At 41.1% G+C, this 25,738-nt stretch overlaps 2 protein-coding genes across 2 annotated transcripts in view; one reads left to right on the top strand and one right to left on the bottom strand.

Annotated features, from left to right (window-relative positions):
• Positions 1–400: 400 nt before the first annotated feature.
• LOC309341607 (uncharacterized protein) lies at positions 401–4,532 on the top strand. The gene is made up of 4 exons (XM_081861325.1): positions 401–676; positions 3,092–3,154; positions 4,067–4,202; positions 4,415–4,532. Exons 1-3 carry the CDS (start codon positions 613–615, stop codon positions 4,192–4,194), a joined length of 255 nt encoding a protein of 84 aa, XP_081717451.1. The 5' UTR covers positions 401–612; the 3' UTR covers positions 4,195–4,202; positions 4,415–4,532.
• An 834-nt stretch (positions 4,533–5,366) lies between these two features.
• Positions 5,367–25,738, bottom strand: part of GLUD1 (glutamate dehydrogenase 1) — a 35,001-nt gene continuing 14,629 nt past the window's right edge. Inside the window, exons 3-13 of the mRNA XM_081861187.1 lie at positions 25,452–25,507; positions 24,730–24,793; positions 22,084–22,178; positions 17,406–17,585; positions 14,750–14,887; positions 13,197–13,334; positions 12,983–13,063; positions 10,646–10,769; positions 9,662–9,753; positions 7,499–7,561; positions 5,367–6,747 (exon numbers count right to left, since the gene is read on the bottom strand). Coding sequence (XP_081717313.1) covers positions 6,628–6,747; positions 7,499–7,561; positions 9,662–9,753; positions 10,646–10,769; positions 12,983–13,063; positions 13,197–13,334; positions 14,750–14,887; positions 17,406–17,585; positions 22,084–22,178; positions 24,730–24,793; positions 25,452–25,507 — 1,151 coding nt within the window. The 3' untranslated portion in view covers positions 5,367–6,627. The remainder of the gene's footprint in view (positions 6,748–7,498; positions 7,562–9,661; positions 9,754–10,645; positions 10,770–12,982; positions 13,064–13,196; positions 13,335–14,749; positions 14,888–17,405; positions 17,586–22,083; positions 22,179–24,729; positions 24,794–25,451; positions 25,508–25,738) is intronic.

Genomic DNA, 25,738 nt, shown 5'->3' with positions numbered 1-25,738 from the left:
GTGTCACAGATCAGACGCTTGCCTGGTGCCATTTTTGCACTCCCAGGTGTGCCACAAAAAAACAGAAGGCTGAATTAATCTCCTGCACAGCTGCATCCAGTTTGGTCACAGGTTTCTGATTTGAAGTTTATGTGCTTTCAAACACAGTAATTAGTATCTTTGGACTGGTGTCATTTCCCCCTTCCCATACATTGAAATTTACCGTTATTTGGCCTTATAAAACCTCCGGCTCTTCTGAAAGCCATCATTATGGAAATGTTTCATAACAGCAGGCTGGCCAGCCCAGTCCACAACCACTCTTGTTTTGCAGCTGTGGAAAACTACTTTAGTTAAAAAAGATTTTAAAAGTGCCAAACCCCACCCTCTCCTTTGCAAGGAAGAATACAGTAATTTAAAACCCTCCACTTTCTTTGAAGTCAGGAGTTTGGTGACTAACAGAGCTCTGTGGGTTTTTCTGGATCCTAGCTGGGAGGAGTTTGCCTGTCTATAAGAGCCAACTCTTTGAGAAGCAACAAAACAGGGCTGGACTGCATTTGAGAAAGTGACCGTCCGTCAACTGATTGGGGATCTACAAATCAGGGAGCAGGAGATCTCATCCACACAAAAGCAAAAATGTTTAAGCTGAATCTTGAAGAGGAAGGAAAAACAATGACCGGGCTCGCTTCCCAGGTTGCAGGTAAAGACACTGAGGTTATGTCTTTGTTCTTGTAAAACCACCAGTCTATATTCTACTTTTTCAGTCACAGAAAGATCTATCCTTAAGTAACGCCAACATCAGACTTGGGGTGGGTTGTTGTCTTAACAGCAACTTGATGTGCAGGTATTACTACTATCAATTTATTCTCTATGCTGTTAATAGCTTTGAGGTGAACGACCTCTGCCCGAAACCCTTGAGTCACAGGAGTTTCCTGCTTGGCAGGGGGTTGGACTCGATGGCCCTTGTGGTCTCTTCCAACTCTATGATTCTATGATTCTCTGAGTCCAGAAATGCACTAGGTTTGATGAAAAAGTAGTCCAATCTCATGTAAGACAACTTTCAGTGATTTTACCTGCTGATCATGCTCCACTGTAATAGGAAAAAAGGCTGCAAGGGTATTAATTGCACATGAACAGATCGGGTCATTTTTTTCTTGGTATGTTAGCAAAGCTCCCTGGAACCTATTTTTATTTTTGTTGCCATATATGTTCAACTTTCTTCTTCTGCCTTAGTAAGCCTCTTTGGAACAGGGTGGGGTAAAAACCAAGCATGGATATCTTGGATTTCATGAGAAGGCACTTTGGGATTTTGCCTTTCTGAGAAAATACCCCTCCCCACAAAGTTAACATCTGTATTGTCCCTACAAGGGGGGATAGGGGATGTATCATACTGCATTGCCCACTTGAGTTTAGCCAGGATTTGGGGGGGGGGCAGAACCTCAGATAGATATGTATTTTTATTGATTTCTATTGATTTAAGGGAGGAAGGTGCCCCAACCTGCCTACGCCCATGATTGCCCATATTTATTTTACAATTGAAAATGGAAACAATGGAGGCAAAATGTTTTCTGGCATTGCATAACTTTAACAAAAATGTGTGAAGATAATTCAATACCTCAAACTGGATTTCTTATTTATAGATATAAAAAAGGTTTGATTTGTCTGTCAAGAAATGTACTGCCGACAGGAATTATCCTGACCTTTAAATAAAAGTTATGGAAGGGCATGGGTCTAGAAAGTCAAACAAAGACCCCTCTGTTTCATAATTGTTCAAGTTTTCCATGCAAGTGTTTATACCAGGGCTAGTAATCAAGGCACAAAATGTCGTTTTAGAATTCCAAAATAAAACTCATTATATAAACAACAGGGTTTGCCAACTGACCCGAAAACAGCCTGGCCGGCAAAAACAGGCAACACTTTCTGCAGTTATGTGGAGAAATATCACCAGCTATTGTCTAGAAATCCAGCTTCTGTTCAAGCTATTGCAATGGCTTGCTTGAAAAACTGGCAGTCTTTCTAAAGAGTTTGGATAGAGACCGTAAATTGCTTTTTCTCTCTGAAATGCTGGATTCCCGTCTTTTCTTGAGCTGAACTGCTGTGCCTTGAACATCTGGGCCAACAGAAATTCTGTAAACCGAGTTTTCCCAACTTGCTGGGAAATGCTTCAGCTGAGATTTTTCTGCTTTGGTCAAAAAGCAGTAAAAGACCCATGATCTGGTGAGAAAAGTTGGCAAATCTTCTGACCTGGGGCAACATGGAGGATTTATGCAAGTTCCTTGAAGTGTGTATTCACTATCACAGGAATGCAAAACTGAAATGCCTCTTAAAATGTTAATGATGTGTAGAACTTCCTTACTAAAGTGGCTGCAGCTCATTTTTTAAAAAATAAATATTATAGCATTTTAACTCCACTCTTCAGCTAAAGGCTCCCAGAGCAGCTTACAGATCAATTAAGTACAAAGACAAGACAGTCCTTCATGCTTGTAATCTAAGACAAAAGGAAGAAGAAAAAAGGCGAACTCAGACATTAGCTCATCAAGTTACAATTAAGAGTGACCAGCTAGGATAGGAACAGTTCCGATAGACTGATGAAATAGCCACTGCCAGGGAGATACAGAAGAACCAAAAGCAAATAAATCTCTCAGCAGAACTAGTGTAATAAGCTATGTTTCTCTTCCTGAATATGATTTACAACATGTGGAATCAACAACAAAATGTTGCATTGTGAACTGCTCGTGTTACGGATTTTAGCCAGCCAGTGTGTCTTCCATGATCCTGTTCTATATAGTCTTTCCCTCTGGATTTCTATTTCCATCCTCCGACAGCCAAGCCAGCATGTTGACCCATTAAGCATGCTCAGTTTTTACTGGGGTATGTTGGGTCCTCCTCCACTCTTCTAGGTTTTTCCCCAAAAAATTTACCTACTGCAAACCATGGGAGTCCATAAAGGCTTGCTGATACCTCCATTGTGAGATGGGGTAATGCTTTTTGGCTATGTAAGAACTAACTATGAGTTTGGTATTAATATATAGGATACACCATTCATGTGCTTGGTACAATTCATAGAATTGTAACTTTTCTATTTCTGTGATTTATTCTTATTTTTTACTTGCAGTTAATTCAGCAGGTCAGGCTGTGCAGAAAGCACTGGACCAGGCTACAGAAGCTGGTCAGAAAGGTAAGGAGGCATTCTTCTAATAACCCGGGCAATTCTCAAAATGTGTGGTATCTGGATGGCTTATAAATGTAGAAGAGACTTGGTGCATACCTTCTAAATTCAGATTTCCCCCACCCCTCCAGTACAGACTTAAGTGGGGAACAGTTTTTCTGTTCCAAATAGTAAATCTGTGTTCAAGTAACTGGTATTATAGGGTTGCCATACATCCAGGAAGTTCTTGACATGTCCTTCAGGGGTCCTACATACCCACCTGGGGAAAATTTTTACATTTTTAAACGAATGTCCTGGGTTTGGGGGGTTTTGTGTGTGTGCGGACAGCTCTGGTTCAGACTCAGTCGACCTGGGCGACAGAGGGGCTATCGGGCGATTGCCCTAAAAAATGCTCTACAACTTTTCGTGTCCAGATTTTTACCTCTTCAAATATGACAACAGGAGACAGAAAACTCAAAAATCCAAATTAGCTCTTTTCCACTGTGCTAAATATTACCCCGAGCCTTCCCAGGTGGCTAGTGTTTTTGAAATCAAGTTAGCAGCCCGCACAATAAGCATTCTGTAGCTCCTTTCCAAGCTCAGTCAGAAAAGCACACACTTTGCATGCAGATGTCAAGTGTAACCCTTGGCAAATCTAGCTTAAAAAAGGGTTCATGTACCAACGTAATTGGAAAGGCCATTGGCGGAGACCCTGCAGAGCCATTGTCAGTCAAGAGCAGACAATAGTGAACTAGATCTGAACTGCTGCAAGCCAGCTTCTTCATCTGGTGAACGGGTTCCTTAAACAGCATGTAGACTTTCCTCCCCACATGCACACTTGCACTTCCAATACAGTTCTACATCTTATGGAAAAAGCAAACCACATATGTAGTCAGCCATTGTCTCTCACCTCCTTAAATTGTTTCCCTTTTTGTTTTGAAGTGGTAGATGACACCTGCAAGGCTGCACAGGATACTGGAGAAAAGGCTGCACAAAGCCTAACAAGCCAGGTAACTGCCTGGGGCAAAGCCTTTGGACAAGGTGAAGAAGAGAAGAACGTTTCAACTTAAACCTATTACTGTGGTACCTCAGGTTAAGTACTTAATTCATTCTGGTGGTCTGTTCTTAACCTGAAACTGTTCTTAACCTGAAGCAGCACTTTAGCTAATGGGGCCTCCTGCTGCTGCCATGCCGCTAGAGCATGGTTTCTGTTCTCATCCTGAAGCAAAGTTCTTAACCGGAGGTAATATTTCTGGGTTAGCGGAGTCTGTAACCTGAAGCACCTTCGTATACTGTTTTCTCTTATTATACATTTAAAGGACAGAAATTATTCAGGTGTTTGGCATATATTCTTTACACCTTCATTAAAAGTGAAGCTATAAATCCCTATGCATTTCATTAAATTCATTAAATCTTAAAACTTTGTTTCATTATAACTAACAAGGTGTATGTTTTACATGGTGGTTCAATACGACCGTATTGAGAAGTGTTCATGAGGTTGGTTTCGCAGAAAGCGCTAGGGCGTGTTAAGTGGGCATATACATTTTATGCGAGACTCGAATGCACACATAAGCATGTAGGCACACACATAAAATGTAATATGTGGCTTTAACTATGCATCATCTAACTAAATACTCCTCAGGTCCCACACAACATCCTATGTGAGTGGGGGACCCTCCCCACCCCACTGTGAAGATCCTGTGTGCAAAGCTCAGATGGAACTCCATTTCATTAAAACTATTTACAAAAACTTCAAAGTTTTGAGGGAAACTATGCATTAGCATGATTATGCCACACAGCGGTAAGAGTTTTGGCTGGACAAACTAGGGAACTGTTGGTCACTGGCAAGAATAAGTAGTAGTTTGAAGTGGAAAGGGTACAAGAACTGAAACATTAAGGTGAAAAACGGTTCAGGACAAAATGCAAAGTTTAAGGAAAGGGACAGTTCAGAAAACTCAAGGGACTGTTCACACATGTCTGCTCAACACTTGATATCTATAACACCAAAAATAGTTTGCATACGTTGAACAGCCGTCAGGAATAAAATGCATCAGTAACTCCATTGTATCATTCCAATTAAAACCAAGGAACGTTTACACATTGTACAAATTTGATTACCAGTACTATGAAAGATGCCTGAAAAGTTCTCTGTCTAATTCCAAATCCAGCTTCATTCTATTTACACTGAACGTTTCAGCTCTCATGATGTTGTGAAAAGCTATGAAAAACACAAACCAGCATATGTTTGGAAAGGTCAACTTTTAATAATTGCTTTTGTTACCATGTTATGTCATGAGTTACAAAGTCGCTAGAAAAAAGCATGAGTTCTGGGAAGGCTTGGGTTTGGTGTTTTTTTTAAAAAAAAAAACATATTCATTACATAAATACACCTGGCACTTTTATAGGACTCCTCTGGAAAAAATACCTATCAAGAATCGTCAAAACTGTGATCGAGTCCTGGCTTCAAGGCCCTCTTTGTATTAAACTATTTATGTTCAGAATATGCAAACCACCAAAAAAGAGAACAAAGTCAGCATGTTAGGACACTACACAAAGTTTGTAGTAGCAGCTTGCCTCCTTGTTGCCAATGATTTAATTGTTCATTGAGGCAATAGCTAACGCTAAAAGCTCTCAGACAATAAAACACAACTGAGTAAGAGGCTACACAAGTTCTTTGGACTACCTAAGATTATGCTCAAGTACATGTCAATTCTTCTTTTAAAAAACAAGTTTAATGAATATGCTGCGATAAGATTAAACACAAGAGATAATTTCGCTGGGTGCCTGTACAACAATGATGCTGCTTCAGCTTATAAAAATACTAGCTCCCGGAACCCATCTTTTAACGTGCACCTTGCAGTGCTTGAGTAGAGGATGAGTACATGATTTAAAGGCATCCCTGTAACAGGAGCACAGATTATAAAAAGAAACACACATTGCCTAAGGGGAACCAGGTATATGATGCTGCTAAGTGTAAAAATGAGAATCCTATCAAAGATATTCCCTGCAGGAGGCCCGTTCTGTCGCTGATAATGCCACTGCATTGATCATCCAAGGCCTTTATTCAAAGTGCCAAAGCTGGGAGAGTTATTGTTTGAAAACCAAAGTGCATGAATAGTTGGCTATTTGCTCCAATAGCACACACTCGTGTGATCTGAAGCTTTGCTAGGTTGCTTATTGTGGCTAGACCACAGGTTCATACAATAAAAAGGTACCTTTTTTAAAGTTTCATGGCAAAGAATACTTAGAACCTCCCCCCTTCCCCCAAAACAAGTGCATATGAACTGGTTATCTTTAGATATCTTTCGGCATGAAGCACTAACCCCCAGATTTATTTATTTTTTTAATGATGAAAGACTAACTCAAACTGAAGCCAACAGAGAATCATATCCGCTATAGTTAAGTGAGAAAAGAGGGGTTTCTGTGGTTATATGTAAACTTGAAATACGCTTTCTGAAGAGGGTATGCAACAGGGTGCCAGACCTTGGCAGACGACTATCCGTTTATGTGAAGGTCACGCCAGCTTCATTGTACACCTTGAAGACTTTCTCAATTGCATTGACGTAGGCAGCTGTTCTCAAGTCTAGACCTAGATTGTACTTCATAGCAGTACGCATGATTTGCTAGAGAATACAAAAATGTTACAATGTGAGTACAAAATATTTACTGAGCTCTTATTGAATACACATACAATGCTAATATTGATCTGACTTGGAGAAGTAATTGAATAAGGAATATAATGCTCCTTAATTAGCTTGGGCTTCATATTCATTTTCTAAATGGCACAAGGTAGCCAATAACGTGGTAACTGAATACTTCTACAATTTATTAAGCACAGGGACCTACCCATTCTTTCTAAATGTTGGGGCATTGACATTCAGTTACTCTGATCCTGGAAGAGGCTGAGAAACACACCACAGAACTGATGACAGAGCAAACCATTTTACGTCAGCTGCCATTGCAGACAGATGGTAGAAACGAGGAGCTGCCTCGGTGTATTCACTCTGGTTTAGCTGAGACAGACAGTGCAATCATATGCATGTACAGCCTCTGCTCAAAAGGGCTTACTGTTGAGCTTACAACAGGGAACAGGGCAGCCTAAAGCAACACTAACCAGGCACTTCACCAGGCAGAACAGCCTCCACTACTTGTTGCTATAGTTATAGGTAGAATATTTTTTTTTTGCTAATCAGCAGGTTAGAAAAATAATAGAGTTCATTTAATGCTCTGTGTAGGTTACCCAATGCTGATTAATGCAACCCAGAAACTGGAGTGAGGAGGGACAATTTTACCCTATTATGTGCCTCTGCAATTTACCTCTGGAGATAAGGTGTCAACACAAGTTTAAAGCTTCCACCGTTACATAATACATACCCTAGCAGAACGCTCCATGGTGTAGGCCAAACCAGAATGGACAATGTCTTTTTCAGATGCACCCTATATTGAAAAGAATTGCAATGAGTAGTCAGTCTGAAACCAGCCAGACCCCCATTTTGTACTTTTTTAATATTAGTGCTTAAGGGATTGATATATTATGCCACTTTTTGTATACCCCTTTAACTGCTGGATAGAAAAGGAAACTAGCCAAAGCCAAACCAACCTAAATGCGTTTAATTTAACTGTTTATATTCAGCTGACATACTAACAAGGCTATTCCCCCTGGAATTTCTATCTAGGAAGCCTAGCAATAGATTATCCCAGATGTATATAACATGCATGTAATTCAGTACACTTCAGAGTACTGTGTCAGTAAATATTCAAAGTTAGACAACAATTATGGCAAGCTGCAAATTCCCAGCCAGTCTGTATGTCCCAGCTGAAGGCCTTCCAAGACCATCAAAAGGCAACGCACCTTCGTGGTGAGCAAGACGGTTCCCCAGTCTATGTGGATGCTGCACAGAGTATCCAGGAGGACAAATCGGGGTCAGATCTACTCTGCCCACCCCACCCTCCCAGGTCTCCACAATACATCCCAGGTCAGCCCATTCATCCACAAAAAAATCATGGATAAGTCACTAGCATTAATTAACAGCACTACAAAGTCAGAAGGCACAGTGAAACAACTACCAGGAACCTGTGGACAGGAGAGAAGTTTGCTATAGGGCATGGGACGCAGGTATCCATAGTCTCATCTCCCACAGTGACCCCCATACACTTTTGCCAACTGTCCCATTGCCTGTGATCACTGGAATGGGGCACTCCCACTCTTTCCTGTTTCCCAATGGAAACTTTGCCAAGGCACGTAGTACCATGGTATCAATTCAAGCATACCTAAGTACACAGAGTCGATAAGCACAAGTGCATCTTGCTGCATTCCCTGTGTCAGCACTTTGTCAGACGTTCAGGCCCCCCACTCTATCTCTCACCTAGAAAGTGCAGTGCTCCCAACCCCATACTTTCAATAAATTCCTTCCTTTCCTCCTCACTAGTCAGAATACATTCATCTGGGCTGGTACCAAAAGGAAAGCATCAAGAGCTAGTGCCTTACACTTGTGTGAACCCCCCCCCCCAAAGTAGAGACCCCTTTTAGTTATCTAGTTATCTAGCTCTAGTTATCTCCCGCTTGGACTACTGCAATGCGCTCTACGTGGGGCTACCTTTGAAGGTGACTCGGAAACTACAACTAATCCAGAATGCGGCAGCTAGACTGGTGACTGGGGGCGGCCGCCAAGACCACATAACGCCGGTCTTGAAAGACCTACATTGGCTCCCAGTACGTTTCCGAGCACAATTCAAAGTGCTGGTGTTGACCTTTAAAGCCCTAAACGGCCTCCGTCCAGTATACCTGAAGGAGCGTCTCCTCCCCCATCGTTCTGCCCGGACGCTGAGGTCCAGAGCCGAGGGCCTTCTGGCGGTTCCTTCATTGCGAGAAGCAAAGCTACAGGGAACCAGGCAGAGGGCCTTCTCGGTAGTGGCGCCTGCCCTGTGGAACGCCCTCCCATCAGATGTCAAAGCGATAAATAACTACCTGACATTCAGAAGACATCTTAAGGCAGGGAAGTTTTTAATCTGTGATATTTTAGTGTATTTTTGGTTTTTATGGAAGCCGCCCAGAGTGGCTGGGGAAACCCAGCCAGATGGGCGGGGTACAAATAATAAATTATTATTATTATTATTATTATTATTATTATTATTATTGTGTCAACCTACTGGTAACCCACCAACAGCAGCCATACTGATGTGGTCTGACTTTTAAGTTGTTTCAGTCTAGGGAGTCTGCCAGCTCCCACCTCTAGTACCCAGCTGGGGCTTGTTACAGCACGACATGTTCAACATGAGCTGCCATAGACTAACAAAGATTGTGGGTAGGTATAAAAAAAATGCATTTCCCCTCCAAAATTCAGCAACATCTGGAACTATAACCCACTGAAAGAAGCTAAGCAAAACACATATTATGTCCTTCATACTATAAGTAGTGAGATATTTTTACTCTAGTCTGACAATTATACAACTTGCACCCACAGATTGGCTTCTCTTTTTTTTGCAACAGACATTTATCAGATATGCAATGAGCAAAATCTTGCAGCAGCTACTTACAGATATTCTATCCTGGAATTCAGCAGTAGGCACAACTGGAATACTTCCACCATGTTTCCCAAACTTTCTTTCCAAGCTTTCCTGGACAGACACTGAAGGAGGGAGAAATAAATAAATAAGTCCTGCTGCTTTCCTATGCATGATTCTTAAATGAAGCAAGTTCAGTCCAGACAGTTACAATGCAATCCTATGCCTGCTTAGTCAGAAGTAAATCCTGCTGTATTCAATGAGTGTGCAGCCCTGGCTGACTCAGAAGGCAGGTTTCAGCAGCCTTTCTCAGAAGCACTTGCTTTGCTACTTCTAAGTTTCCTATACAGTGGTGCCCCGCAAGACGAATGCCTCGCAAGACGAAAAACTCGCTAGACGAAAGGGTTTTCCGTTTCTTGAGGTGCTTTGCAAGATGAATTTCCCTATGGGCTTGCTTCGCAAGACGAAAATGTCTTGCAGGTTTGCTTCCTTTTTCGTAAAACCGTTAATACCCGGGGAATCCGCGCTCCACAAGACGAAAAAATCGCAAGACGAAGCAACTCGCGGAACGAATTAATTTCGTCTTGCGAGGCACCACTGTATTTCAACTGAAGCAATTCTGCTGCAGGAAGACAGAACTCTGCAGCGATTCAAAGACAGACAGACAGACAGGTGACGAGACTTCTAGATTAATGCAAAATGTATCTACTTCCACTTTTAAGCTGAAATTTGCTTTTCAGTATTGCCAGTAACTTATCTATAAACTTTCACTATAGAACAGAAAATCTAATTCTCCAGTATTATTAATTTGCATTTACATAGGGGTTTTTTTGGCAGTATTATTCTATGTAATGCATTATGCCATACAAGTTCTACTAAAAGGTTCTGTCAGAATATATCATAAACTAATTCACAAAACTTGAAATCTTCTAAAGAAAGGGAGTTTGTTATTAGTAGTTGGGATGATACAATTTATTACTGAATCTGCATAAAGTGTGCAGTACTTGTTATACTTACTTAGCAAGTGGTAGTTTGAGTCCCTTTCATATTTAAAAGTCAAGCGACCATAGCTGACGTGGTTCAGGTTCTTCAGCCACTCAAAGTACGACACAGTTACACCACCAGCATTTAAATAGAGATCCTGAATAGGACAAAATTGAAAGGTTTTGGGGGGTTTTGGTAAGAAAATGCATGGTGGGCAACGTAAAGTATACTTCAAAACTGCAAAAGATGGTAATTTGGAAAGGTACGCTTTGCAACAGACAGAAATTGTTAATATCACGAACTCTAGTACCACTTTGTAAAATAAAGCTGGTTGAAAAATCCAGTTTAGCTGCTATTACAGATACCAACACTCATTGAGCATAACACACTTCAAATTGGGTTCAGTTGTTGGGTGTCACCTTTGCAGCTTCTTCCACCTCATCTTGACTGCATTTAAATTGGGTTGGGGGGTTGAAGCAGAGGGAGCTGAGGAGGCAGCAGTCAGAAGCAGACCTTGGAGAGCATAACATCTTTGCACTGGCTGCTAACATGCTACAGGCACAGGCAGTGCCAGAGGGTGGTTAAGTGCCCCCCCCCCAAATCCTAAGGTGGTTTCTTGCACCCCATTGCTGGACTCTCTCATAATGTATTTCAGATGTGAGCTTTCCCTTCCATGACATTGCCACCTGTACTACCCTTCATGGGGATTCCCCCCCTACTCCTAAAATCAAGACGATTGTTCAGGTATTACCTCCTGCAGCTGTGCAATGTTTGATGTACTGGAAGCCAAAAAGATACCAACAGCAGATGGAATCCCCAAGGTGATAAAGCAAGCCAAGTTGTTAGAATGCAGTGACTTAAGAGGAGTCAATCAGGAGGTATGCCTTTGCTACCTAGGCAAAGGCCAGCAAAGGCCAGCATTCTTGCCGGGCTGTGGGAGGGTTTAACTATATGAATTCTTTATGCATCATATAAACATACCTCTTTTCACATTATCAAATTAAGTAGAAGCAATTATTTAGAGTATGCATGGCTGACGCAGCCCGGCAGGGCAAAACAAAGTATTATTCCAGGAATCCTTGTCTCAAGTTCTTTCATCTGATACCTGCATACAGGAACTATATTTTGCAAAGGCATATATTAAGATCTTTCGTATCTTTCGTCTGATACCTGCATACAGCAACTGCATACAACTACACTTTGCAAAGGCATATGTGGAACATTACAAACAACAAGTTCATTTTCTACAAGTACTGCTTCTTAAAGTCGTCGCGTCCGACATTTGTATTCGTAAAGATGTACGTGGAACACAAAAAAGCTTCTATTTGGACATTACATATATAAGAACTGATCTATTTGTATTATCTGTTCAAAATGTTGGTTTTAATGGCTTCTACTAATTTGATAATGTGAAAAGAGATATGTTTATATGATGTATAAAGAATTCACATAATTAAACACAGCCAGTTACGTTGTGGGTGTTATTGTTAGTTGGATTTACGTAACTATAGGTTTGATAGTGTTGTGTGTGTTGTGGGAGGGAATAGAGGGCTAGCATATATATCATCTGCCTGTGGGACTTTAAGGTTGGCTGGCACTGTCCAAGGAGTACTCTCTCACTGCTCCAAGTCAAGCCACAGTGAGGAGCAGCAGCAGCATAGAAGCACCCCATTCCTTTGGACACGGACTAGGGGCTTGTGAGAATGTGGCTGTGAGTGATCAGAAATGGAATGTTGTACTAAAAGCCTGCACTTCTTTCTCTTTACATTCCAACTAGGCTAAATGACAATACAGGCACGCATGCACGCACACACGCGCGCACACACACACCCTCCCTACAGTGGGGTTACATTCGAAGGCATCACGCATTTAAGTGAAATAGTGTATATTTGAAACACCACTGAAAAAGGCTGCAAACACCCCATTCTGTTATGAGTAACAGCTTGGAAATACAGAAGTGAAAGGAAAGATAAATCTGATCAGAGTAGGCTTATTTGTATGGGATACAATTAATCTTCAACCAGGATGGATCCCTTGCCCAAAATTCATTTTCAAATTGAGTCCTTGAGTAATTTTATAACTCTGTAGTTTTCTTTTTTAACTATCAATTTACAAAGTTATGCATCCAGTTGTGATGTATTCCCCTGTACCACCCTTGCTATAGAGAAAATGGAAATTCATAGGGTACAAATCCAGCTCCATTAAAATCATTGGGAATTTTGCTAAAAAATTCAATGTGCTCCAAAATGATAGCACATTTTTTTACTGGCAAGTTTTATATTCCCAGAAGATATTTGGCATGTAAAACAGGTATTTTTTTTTTTTTTTAAATGAATGCTAATTTTGGCATGGAGGCATTATATACCTTACCGGAATAACCATGATATTCCTTTCCAGGAAGATTTTATCTGCCTCAGGAGTTGTGGGTCCGTTAGCACCTTCAGCAATTATCTGGAAAATAAAATAAAATATTACAGCTGAATATAGAAAAACTTTTGATCAAAAATAACACAATTTTTCCATAGCAAGAAGATCACAAATTCTGGATCCATTATCAAGCATTTATTCTGCAGGCTCCTCTTACTTTTGCTTTGACCTTGTGGGCATTGGCCTTTGTTAACTGTTTTTCACTGGCAGCTGGGATGAGGATGTCACAGTCTGCTTCAAGAATGTGGCAGTCCAGGGGCTGTGCCTTTGGGTAGGTGAGAATCGATCCATGTTGCTGTTTGGATACAAAAGGGAAGTCAATGGCTCATTCCAGTGAATTCAAATAGAACAGAAGTTTCAATAATCCAATCTGCTTCTATATCTAATTCCACAGAATTAGGTATAGAATTAGATCCAAACAAGCAAGGGCCAAAAATGGCCTGGAGACTGCCTGATACACCTAAATTTGGGGTGGATAGAAGACAAAATATGGCAGACTCATGATAATAAATTCAAAATTGGGGGGAGAGAAACTATTTTATATAAAGAAGTCCTTCCCCGTCTCCTTAAAAAAAGGGCCCCATTTAAAGACCTTGGAGGTACTCTCAGAAGAAATGACAACAGGTACCGCTGGGAGTACCCAGAAGGTAACTCTTTAACTTATAAACATAGAATCAGAGATGAAAAGGAGGTAGAGAAATTCTGTAGGAAGTATCATAAAGATTTTGGAGGTACAGACCCCGCTCTGGAAGGTGCAGTAGGAGGACAGGACCCAGAACAATCAGAGGATAGTGTAGACAGTCAGGAGGAGGAAGAAGATAAAAATAGGAAGAAAAAGAAAAGTAAAAAAGACAAGACAAGACTTTGAAACCTAACCAATATGGCAGATATGAAAATATTAAGCTGGAATGTAAATGGATTGAATGGAAAAGTAAAAGTAAATAAAATAGCACATATTTTAAAGAAACAAAATTTAGATACAATTTGTTTACAAGAAACACATATTGCTAAAAGACAGATTACTGATAAACAAAGGACATTGTTTGGAATTTGTATCATCAGACAGCACCAAGCAACGAGGAGTAGCTTTGTATATTAGGCCCAAATTTGAACCACAATTGTTATTTAAAGATGAATTGGGAAGAGTGATTGCGACACAAATTACAATACAGGGGGAAAGGTTGTAATTGTGGGAATATAAGCCCCGAAGGAAAAGAAGGCTGATTTTTTTAAAGATTTAAAAAACAGGCTAATGGAGTACATGGACCAAAATATTATTATGTTAGGAGATATGAATGGAGTATTTTCTTTAGAGATGGACAGAACAATAAGGAAATCAGAGTCAAAAAAAGGGAAATTACCACAAACCTTCTTTGAAATGATTGAAAATTTAAATTTAATTGATGCCTGGAGGTTTAAACACCCACTAGACAGAGAATATACTTTCCAGTCAGAAGTACATCAGTCGAGCAGTCGGATAGATGCTATATGGATCTCTAAGGAAATTTCCTTAATGGTAAAGTCAGCAGATATACTTTCCGAAAATCTATGGTTAAATTCTGTATATCGAGTAGTCCTAACACACATTTATGGAACACTTCCCCCCTGTTTTATTGATCAAAATACTCAAATGTACCTTCTCCATTGCCAATATGTTGTTTAATTTTGCTGTACAAATTTGCAATGAAATCAAGAATCAGTTTTTCATACCAATTTGTAATCTTCCAACTCCTTTGGGTCAAGTCCATCAGGATTCCAGATTGCGCCATCTTTTTCTCCAATGGCAACACATTTTGCACCGTAACGATGAAGATACCTCATAGAATGCAATCCTACATTGCCAAATCCCTGTTAAGAAGAGAAGTATATTTAGGCTCAAGATCACTGTACAAATAAACGGGAGATATCAAACCCTTTGCTGGTTAAATCACAACCTACCGTATTTTTCACTCCATAAGATGCACTTTTTGTCTGTGCGTATTATGGAGCGAATGTATGGTCACTGGAGCCAAATCACCTGAGTGCGATGCATGCCATTGCCCCACCCTCCCGGGTTGCTGGCAGCCTTCCCTTTCCCCTGAAGCCCCGGGAAGGTTTGGGAGAGGCAGGCAGGCTGTGCGACACTGCCTCGCGCTCTCTTTGAGAGAGGCTTTGCCGACGGCCTCCCCTTTCCCGATAGCTTCGGGGATGTTGGCTGGAGGATGGCAGGAAGAGGCAGTTGCCGAGAGAGGGGAGAAAGAGGATGCAGAGGAGGGGGACTGAGAAGCAGGGCGAAGGGAGAGGAGGTAGGTTGCTGCAAGTGGAGAGTCATGGTAGAGGGCAAAGGAGAGGCAGCAGCGAAGGGGGAGAAATTGCAGGCATCGCCTGAGGAGTTTGGGTGAAAGGGATGGAGAGGAGGCGGCTGGAAAAGGGGGCTGTGCTGCTTAGGGAGAGGGAGAAAAAAGTGGGGAGAAGGAAAGGCTCCCAAGCCTCTGCAGGAGGAGAGCGATCCTTGCAGAGGCTTAGGATGGAAGCTTAGCCCCATCAACCATATGGCTGGTGGATGCGCAGCTTCCCTCCCAAGCGTCCCAAGCCTCTGCGGGGATCACGCTCCTCTCAAGGAGGCTGTGATTCAGATTATTATTTTTCTTGTTTTCTTCCTCTAAAAACTAAGTGCGCTTTATGGTCAGGTACGGTATTCACATTTCAGGGGATGCCATGTTTGTTACTGGGGATATAAGAAATTAGCTGAAAGTCCATGAAAGATTTCACCATCACCCATTACAGCAATGTGTTTAGTTTTCACAAAGGTTACACTGAAAGATAGTCAGTTTCAAGAATATTTCTTCCTCTTCCCAGTAGTTTGGAATGCTGATGCTGAACTCTTTAAGCTGGAGAAAAGGAGGTTTGGATCCTCCTAAAGGAAAATTCATATGGTTTTGGAACCCAATCCTAGATGTTTGCACTAGGAATGACTACTTAGGATGCAAGTAAATTTGCACTAGCATATGCCATGCCCTGGCTGGATGCAGAGGAGTGGTGGGAGGCACCAAATGGGGAACCCCTAAGGAATCCCCTGGGGAAGAAGGATCAGAGCCTAATGGAACAACAAGGAGTAGTCAGAGGGAGAAGGAGCAGACTGGGAGGCGGTGTCAGAAGCAGAAGAGGTGACAGGGTCTAGTGCACAGGAAGAGGCTGCTGCAGGGCACATTTCAGACTCCAAGGCAGAAGCCAGTGAGTATTCTGCTCTTGCTCCAACCAGCTTCACTCCCATGTGGTCTTTATAACTCACAGAGAAATGAGACAAACAGAGCAGAGGGTGGTTGCGTGCAGATGCAGCCTGAGACTGCGTAGGAAAGACCCTGGAGAGGAGGAGCCCTAGTGGGCACTGGGAAGGTGGGGACCTTCAGTCCTTGCAATTACTTCATCGGGGCAAGACATCCTAGAAAATGTTTCAGAGACAAGTAGGCCAGAGCTGTGGTTGGTTTCCTTGAATAAATAATTTCACTGGGTTCAGTTGATTTATTGTTTTGTTGCTGACCTACGCCAGACTGCAGCCCTGACAGTTTAGCAGTCTGTACAGCCTATTTCAGCTAATTTTTAAATCAGTTACTTCAGAGGGAAAAGGATGCAACCTACTTCCAGCTTTATTCAAGGACAAAGCTTGCCTGTCTCCATTTCCCCCCTTATTATTTCCCTGTTTGTTTGGGCACAGGCACACCCCATTTCAGCTCTGCCAACACAAGCATTCCAGAGCGGCAGTGTTGGCATCCCTTTGTTTTCACAGGTCAGAATTCCCCTCTCGCTTATTAATTGGCAAAAATACAGTAACTCATTAGTACAACCCCATATTTAGTAAGGGCAACTTTCTGTTTTAACAAATCTAAAATTTGATTCTAGCTTGTCCTGCACCCTGGAATCCACTGAGATGAAGGGTAGGCTATAAATGCTTTTAATAAATGAATAAAAAGTTGTCTACTTTCAGACTATGCAGATGGCACAGGACCTAGAATGCAGTACAGCAGCTACTGTATGTTCATGAAACCCCCATACACTGGAGGTTGCTTTACAAAAAAGGACCTATCTACAGAATATACTACTTCCAACATGATTGATATATAACGCACACAATTTTTTTTAAGCATTACACAAATATTTTTTATGAAGTCAGTTCCTGCAGGCTTATGATCTGACACAATACAAAAGGAAAAAAGAAAAGGAGGGAGACCTCTTTACCAATGTCAATTACAGTGTCTGGTTTAGCAGAATCTGAATGTCATATTGTGTGCCACGTCTGTTTTTTAAAGTTCTAGCAATATCCCATGAGATGCATATTATCAGTTAAAGCTTTTCTCTCCAGTGTGGTTACTATTCTAGACAAAATTACCTGGATAGCAAATGTCTTATCCCCAAATCCTGGAGTCATTCCCAACAGACTCATATATGATGCTTCATTAATGAAGTTCTCAATTCCATGGAAGACTCCACGGCCTGTGGCAGAGATACGACCATGTATACCACCTTGGCTTATTGGCTTTCCCGTGACACAAGCATGGGCATTAATGTCCTAAAAAGTAATAAAAAAGGTTAGTTAGGCTCATTCCCATGGAAAACATCTGTCAAAACATCTGATTTTTTATGTGTTTTAGCTTCACTGAAGTCAACATATCTAGTTGTTGCTCCTGCAAACAAATCAGTTTATCACAATACTGTACTCTCACCAATTTAAAGGCATTTGCATGACATAGGATGTCTTGAGGATCTGCTTACTGCCCAGCAAACTGCCATGTAGTAAATTTATATTAATGTAAGTGCCAGAAAGAAGAGATACCAGATTACTTAAGATCACCTTGACATATTTTTAACAGCTTTTTAGATTTTACATCAGTGTGCATTTGCTGAAGGGGTGGATTTGGTTCACAGCAGTGTTTCATGACAAGTAATGACACACACCAGTGATTTTTGTGAATGGGTACACCCAAGTTTTGAATGGTTCATAAATGGTTTGAATGGTTCATAAATGTCATTTGCACCCTTTAGGTAACGGAACAGCTTCCGCATAGCTCACTTATTGATTCAATGTATCTTAAAAAGCATGTTAGTCTAGCTTTCCTACCCTGCTATATTAAAATAAGCTTATAAGAAATCCCAATTAAACTATACTTAAAATATTATCCACTTTGGGTAGACTTTGTCGACTGTGCAATAGCACATAAGAGGATCTGAACCTTCTATGGGCAGTTTACAACTAAATCAGCCAAAGCTGTTTAATCACCTTTAAAATAATCTGGCAACGGGAACATAGAATACAATTATTTGAAAACTATTAGCACAATCCTTTAATTTGTTAAAAGACCAGGCAGATATCTGAGCCTATGCATAGCAGGGTTACTCTTCTAATTATATACTTCTTTCTGCACTTTTTTTGTTTCATCCTCTTTTTTTCAGATTCTTTTAAAACAGCTGAAACATGTTTCACTGCTCCCTCAATGAAAACAAAGCAGAGAGGGGCTGGCTGGTTAATTTGTAGTTTAGCACATGTGTATTCATTACACAAAGGGTGAGTTAAACATGAAGACCACCACAAAAAACTGGCAGTCTGGTGTCAAGTTCACTGTGTGCTTCCATAACACAGGGCTGCCACTGGAGGGAACACCTCCCACAAACGACAGATGGAAAGCTTATTCCCCATATTACCAACGTTCTGGACAATTTGAACTTCCTTATCAACAATCTTCCATTTCCTTCCATTTTTCAACTGCCTCTTCATTTCTAAATCTACTTTTTGCAGGAGCCCCTTAAAACTCTCGGCAGCATTCTTCTTCTTGCTACGCCTTAGAACAACATCTGACTCATAGCATAAAACTATTTTCTTTTGCTGATGACTCATATAAGAATTGCTTCATTCACAAGTGAGCATTAGTGTTTTTTCTCATAGCAAGTGCATCTGGGATTACAATCCCACAACCACAGGACCTAGTCCATAAACCTGCTATATCACACAACAGTGTGGAGTGTTGTGCTTGGCACACCTAGAGTGCAGGGCATGAACAGGGACAAGATACTGCATGACTCAACTGGTCTGGAAGCAGCTGTGGCTCCACAGGCAGGTTGGCACCCAACACTTTGGTTGGGAGCTGTTGCACCTACAACAGAATCAATGGGTGCTGCAGAGCAGCTTGGCCATTTCTAGCTTGTCAAGATTCAGGTGTCTGTGCTGAACTGGGAAAGGACTGTGATTTTACAGCAGGAAACATTTGAGGATCACCATCAGAATGTTTTATAGAAAGCCAACTAGATTGACTTACAGCTAAGATGTCACTCATGTTTTTGGGAATGGGAAATTAAACTGCAAACTGTTACCCAAGATTGCTTTAACTAGTTTTCTATCAGTAGCATGTGACAAAACTCTTCTTGAATATACAATGAACGACTCTGCCAACTCCTACTTATTGCAAGCTTTTGGACCCCACAAAACACTTTCATGCATGCCTATCTATGCACTTTTGAAAGCAGAAGTTCATACAAGACTACAGAACTAAGCTTTTTCACTTTAAATGCACGTGAGGCATGCCACACTGTTGCTTCAAAAAGTTAGGCAAGCAATACTTGAACTGAAAATGAACTGGGTTTACAATTCAATTTGACTAACCTTGAAACACCAAGTCTCAAACTAATTCCTAGGGCAACACATTGCATGAAACAATTATTGAGCTAGAGATTTTCAACTGACACTTAAAACCTGCAGGTTTGCAGAGAATTATTAACTAAGTTATCCCAATACTTATGTTTTGCATGTTTTTAGGCATCCAATGCCCAGAACTAACATGCAAACATTCCCAGGGACAAAAAATCTCTTAGAAGTAGTGCCTTGAATCACAAGATAAAAGAGGAAAACAAAAACTGTACAGGGACACTGCTCTACTGCCCTGAATACTAAAAAGTTTGCTACAGTAGAATTTAATCACAGCAACATGCTTGTGGGCCAAGAAAGATTTTAAGTCTTAACACTTCTCATTGCTTTCTACTTTGTGTTTATTAGAATCTTTATCATTTTGCCACTCAACTTGCAAACAAAGTATAAATTGAATGTAACAGGCCGAATGAAGAAGCTGCTCCAGAAACTTGTTTCCATAGCCACCTTGAACAAGCAAAATGCTAACTCACAGCAATCTAGCCAAAGGAACTGTGGAATTATTCAAAAGCTTTCTCATGCATGAATAATTAAGAACTCTCAAAGGCCAGCCTGTTGTATCCTGAAAAAGAAACACTTTTCCTGTTGTGGTATAAATTATGACAGGGAATTCAAACTGCTTTACCAGGAGGCATACTTCTGTATTCTCGTGCCCTGTTATTCAGAGATGAGCAAGTGTTAAATGGAAAGAGGCAAAACAAAGCCAGCCTTGCAGGACGTATAACCACCACAATTATTTTTCAAGAGACTAAGGTCCACCTCCAGTTATATTACAATGAATAAAAATATACAGTGATACCTCTAGTTATGAACTTAATTCATTCCGGAGGTCCATTCTTAACCTGAAACTGTTCTTAACTAGAGGTGTGCTTTCGCTGATGGGGCCTCTTGCTGCCACTGCACCGCTGGCACACGATTTCCGTTCTCATTCTGTGGCAAAGTTCCCAACTCGAGGTAACTCTTCCAGGTTAGCAGAGTTTATAACATGAAGCGTTTATAACTCGGGGTACCATTGTATAGACAGCTTTAGAGTGAATTTGACCACTGGCCAGTACTACTCCAACTTGAAGCTGGACAAAATTCTCAGGAATAGGCCTTCCCCATCACTGCAATGATTTCTTGCCAATAATCAAGATCCCTGTGTGACTCCCAGCTACTATTTTCTGACTGGTTCCAGTTGGTGGTTGCAGGAATGAGTAGCTCAGAGGCCTGAATCTCATTTTATGAATAGGCCTGAATAGCAATATTCAAGAGGCTCCCTGAACACACAGAACTAGTATACAACAGAACAGAATTTGACCCAGCCTTTTCTTAGCATGATTTTTCCTTGGTTTATACATTGCTGCAGAGGTAGACAACTGGGTGCCCTTCAGATGTTAGGCTCAGAACTCCCATCAGTCCCACTAGCATGGGACATAATTTCACCAGAGATTATGAGTGTTATAGTTCAACAACATCTGGAAGGCACTGCATCAGAGTAACATTAGGTATACGACTCTATAATGCAAGAATTAAGATTGGGGGAACAGGTTGTACAGTGGTGCCTCGCAAGACGAAAAGAATCCGTTCCGCGGTTCTCTTCGTCTAGCGGTTTCTTCGTCTTGCGAAGCAAGCCCATCGACGGCTTAGCGGATTAGCGCTATTAGCGGCTTAGCGGCTTTTAGCGGCTTAGAAAAAGGGGGGGGGAGGAAAAAACCCCCGCAGGAACTCGCAAGACATTTTCGTCTTGTGAAGCAAACCCATAGGGAAATTCATTTTGCGAAGCGCCTCCAAAACGGAAAACCCTTTCGTCTAGCGGGTTTTCCGTCTTGCGAGGCGTTCGTCTTGCGGGGCACCACTGTACTATCATATGCACAAGTACCTGGGAGCTGCAACAGGCCTTAGCTTCTCATGTGTACATGCAATAGAAAAACTCAAGTATGGCTGTATATTATGGGAACATTATGGCTCATAGAATGTAGCCACACTAACTTCATCAATGTGTGAAGCTACCCAAATTTTTTAAACACCACCAATTTAGAATGAAACAACAGCCCAAAGATGTACTGAAACAGAGGCAATTACAATTGTTTTACTCTGCAATATATAAAAGCATCAATCAACTGCTATAACAGCTTTTACTAGTTTTGTACATTCAAAACTAACGCCAAAATTCTATCAGGAATAAGACTCAAGTAGCAATACAAATGACTGTGGTGCCGGCTTGTTAAAAAGTGACACAAGCCTTCTGCATTGTATTGCACATGCGAAATATCACAAATCTGTTAGTCATAGTTCTTAAGATTATAGAAATGGCAAATGTTGCACAATTGGCAAAATGGGTTGACTAATTCTACCTAAATTAAAGCGTGTGCCTTTACTCAGAACTTACATAGTGTCCTATGGTATTGGCATAGGTGTCTGCAATCCAGGACATCTCCCTCTCACCTGTGCTCATGTCAGGAGCAGGCACATCAACACCAGGCCCTGCAGGCAAGATTAAAACCATCAACACAATTCAAACACGAGTCTCAATTGTATCAATTTACAGCCAACCTTAAGTGATCAATATCATAGCAACTCTTACACCGTTTTGTGAACTACAATACAGTACAGTACTGGTTTGTGCTTTATAAACAATGAATCAATATTTCTTATGATGCACCCAAATTTTGGAGACTGCTTGGAAGACTTCTGGATCAGATGATTAATTATCATCATCTATACACCAATGCAGCAGCACTGTATACTAGAGCCACATGTGAGGTTAAGTGGAACCATTCCTGGCTTTTCACATGCTCCATATTACTGAGATGTTTGTGTCTCACGTTAATATGACTCAGGACCAAGTTTGTGTTACTCGGTTTACTCTGGGAAAAGGTATTTAATGCTTTCCTCTAATTTTCTTCATGGTTTTGGTGTGAAAGTGCATTTAGGATTACTGGCAGCCTAGAATCCCTGTACAGTCATACCTCAAATTGAATGTGCTTCGGGTTGAGCGCGTTCGAGTTGCACTCCACAGCAACCCAGAAGTAACAGGGCATGTTACTTCCAGGTTTCGCCGCTCGCACATGCGCTCAAAATAATGTCACGCGCATGCGCAGAAGCAGAGAAATGCGACTGGCGCAGACGTGCTGTCGCGTCTTGCATTCCATTCGGGATGCAAACGGGGCTCAGGAACGGATCCCATTCGCATCCCGAGGTACCACTGTACAGTGTTTTTTGAAGAAATATCTTTAAGCAGGAAAACAAGGCAAAGATAACAATAATTCATTTCCAGAAGTATTTTCCTGTTAGACCAGAGGCAGTTCAGTTCTTTGCAGTATTTCTCATGTAGGGACAAGCCCCTTTTTACAGAGTTATGTCTGGTTATGAGAAGCCATTCGAAATTTTATGGGGGGGGGGGGAATTCACATGAAAAAAATGGAAACAGAACAATTCACACACTAGTGAAACTTATAAGGGACATTAGTAAAGGCTGGAAAACACAGTATAAGATAGTCATTTCTGAAACCATCGGGTTATTTTGGAAAGCTATGACAAAGCCTTGTTTTTTGGTTGCTACAAGGTGGAGCTTCAATTTCCTTCCTCAACTTCCTTTAAAACTGGCACAACTTCGACCAGCATGAAAAAGCTAACAGTAACAAAATTGCTCTGAATAGCAAACTGACCAGGTTAAGAAGAGCTATTTTGCTACGTTTGCACAGCTGTTAGCTACTCAGGTGCAATTCTGGGGCCATAGAATGAAAGCATTAACTCTGCACAAAGCAAATACAGTGTTCAGAATTATTAGGAAAGAAAGCAAAAATAAGTGACAGCTGCTGAACAAGTCTATGCTACATATACATGCAAACATGTGCAACCCTGGCTACAACCACATCAACAAGGTCTTGGCATATTTGAAAAATATACAAAAGCAACTAAATACGCTCGAGTATGCCAACATCTTTCTTTTCAAGTAGAGATGACCAACAGTAACTAGATCTGAGCCATAAAGCTGTTTTGCAACTGGCACCACTAAAATTTAATCAAGGTTTGGTAAATTTTTACCCGACTATCACACGGCAAAGCCCTTACTAGAAAAGTTATGTTGCTCTTATGGTACAGTCTGACCGCCTATGAGTGGGTCAGGAGACGTGTATATGTCAGTGCAATATACTATGGAGCTTGGGCTAAAGTATAAAGTCAACCTCTTGGATTCAGATATTGGCAATCCCTGTTTTAAGTAAAGACCTAGTAGCTTAAGCTTAGAGAAAAGAGAGGCAAGGGGAGTTTCAAAAGGAACAGATAATGGTTTAAATCTGAAAGTAAGTTAATGGAACGAAAGATTCCATCCCCTTTTCCAGCATGCCCTTTCCTTCATCCCACATGATAAAGGAGAGCCCCAATATTGGACAGGTTACTAAATAAAACTCCACTGTATTATAAATATGAGAGCTCTACTCAGTGACTGGATGGAAGGTGTTATCTGGCAAGTCACTCAAGTCTCACTGGGGAAGTAACCCTGTGTCTGGGCTGTACCACTTCAAACAATATGGGGGAATTGGCATGACTGGGTACACCTCCATAAACAATAACTCTTTGCGCTTTGGGAAACAGCAGGTGAAAGAGAAGCTAAAACTCTTCTCAGCATTCAGTCACAAGAATCTGCAATCAGAAGTGGTGCAGCCCAGACACAGTCTAACTTGATAGATTTGTTGGAGGAAAGATACAAAGCACTTTGGCATTTCTGCATGTACCTAGAGCAGTGTTTCCCAACCTTGGGCCTCCAGCTGTTTTTGAACTACAATTCCCATCATCCCTGACCACTGGTCTTGCTAGCTAGGGATGATGGGAGTTGTAGTCCAAAAACAGCTGGAGGCCCAAGGTTGGGAAACACTGACCTAGAGGTGATAAATGCAACAGTTACACTGTGGTGCATGAGTTACTCAAAGCATGCTAAGCAACTACTAAAACCTTTCTGGAGAGATAAAGGCAGAAAATGCTGCTGAGCCATCTTTCTCATAGCAATTGTTACAGCAGTTGCTGCATAACGTACCAATAAAGCCCTTCTTTGCGAGTTCTATGGTAAACCGTCTTGTGATTTTTTCCAATTCATTATCCTATAACAAAAAAGCAGTTAACGTCCAGGTCGCAAGACATCAACCATTCATGTCATATGTTAAAGATTTTACCAAGAAAAACATTCAACAATACTTGTGTTTCCATTGCTTATGTGCTCTTAGTCATACTACAACAACTCTGATTGTTGTAGGGGACACATCCCCCCAGTTACATTGTGCTTGAAACATTCCAAGCACCTTGTAAATGCAGTGCAACTACGGGAGTAACCTCTTAATCCACTATCTGGATCTAAACTTGGAACAGCAGGAAGGAGACATGGGATTGACCCCAACCTTGCAATGAGTTTGAGGAACAGTGAAAACATCCAGCTCTTCCAGGGGGGGGGGGGGAGAGAGAGCAGTGGGGGGGGGGAGAGAGAGCAGTGTCTTGGTGAATTTAAATGTTTGGTTAGCTAACAAGGTCAGCCAAAATCTGTGGACGCCTGTAAATAAATTTAAGCAATGTAACCTTTTACACAGGAGATTCTGAAACACCTTACTTGTTTTAAAACCTTAAATTGCGAATACATTGCCTATGTTTCATTCCTCAACATGCTACAGAATACAAGATTTCCACCCCTACTATAGCAGAGTTATTTCTCAAACTTACCCAACCTAAGCATGCTGGTTAAAAGATTTCTGTCAGATTGGAACTTACTGTATAATTTCTAGGATTGATCTTTACACCAGCCTTTGCACCACCAAACGGCACGTCTGAAAACAAATGTTTGTGCTTAAGTTAAACAAGAATACAAAACTTGCAAAATAAGAGTAGGGGTAAATGATGGGGAAAACAGAACCTGCTACTACTGGTGATGAGTATTTGGCATTTTCTATTTTTATTTATTAACAAAATAATATATATACCGCCCGCTTGCAAAACATCACGGTGGCGTACAGCAACATAAAAAGCCTTTAAAAGCAATGCAGATTGTTACTGGCACT

Source organism: Podarcis erhardii, assembly GCF_964252035.2.
Source record: "Podarcis erhardii genome assembly, chromosome: 5".
NCBI classification, from domain to species: domain Eukaryota; kingdom Metazoa; phylum Chordata; class Lepidosauria; order Squamata; family Lacertidae; genus Podarcis; species Podarcis erhardii.
Note: the sequence above shows the minus strand (reverse complement) of the source record. Positions and strands in the feature narration are given on the sequence as shown.

What these genes read in the sequence shown, in the direction of transcription:
- LOC309341607 (XM_081861325.1), top strand. Translation starts at nt 613, where the DNA reads ATGTTTAAGCTGAATCTTGAAGAGGAAGGAAAAACAATGACCGGGCTC. An exon ending in GCTCGCTTCCCAGGTTGCAG is followed by an intron (nt 677 to 3,091) that starts GTAAAGACACTG and finishes TTTTACTTGCAG; the next exon opens with TTAATTCAGCAGGTCAGGCT. An exon ending in TACAGAAGCTGGTCAGAAAG is followed by an intron (nt 3,155 to 4,066) that starts GTAAGGAGGCAT and finishes TTTGTTTTGAAG; the next exon opens with TGGTAGATGACACCTGCAAG.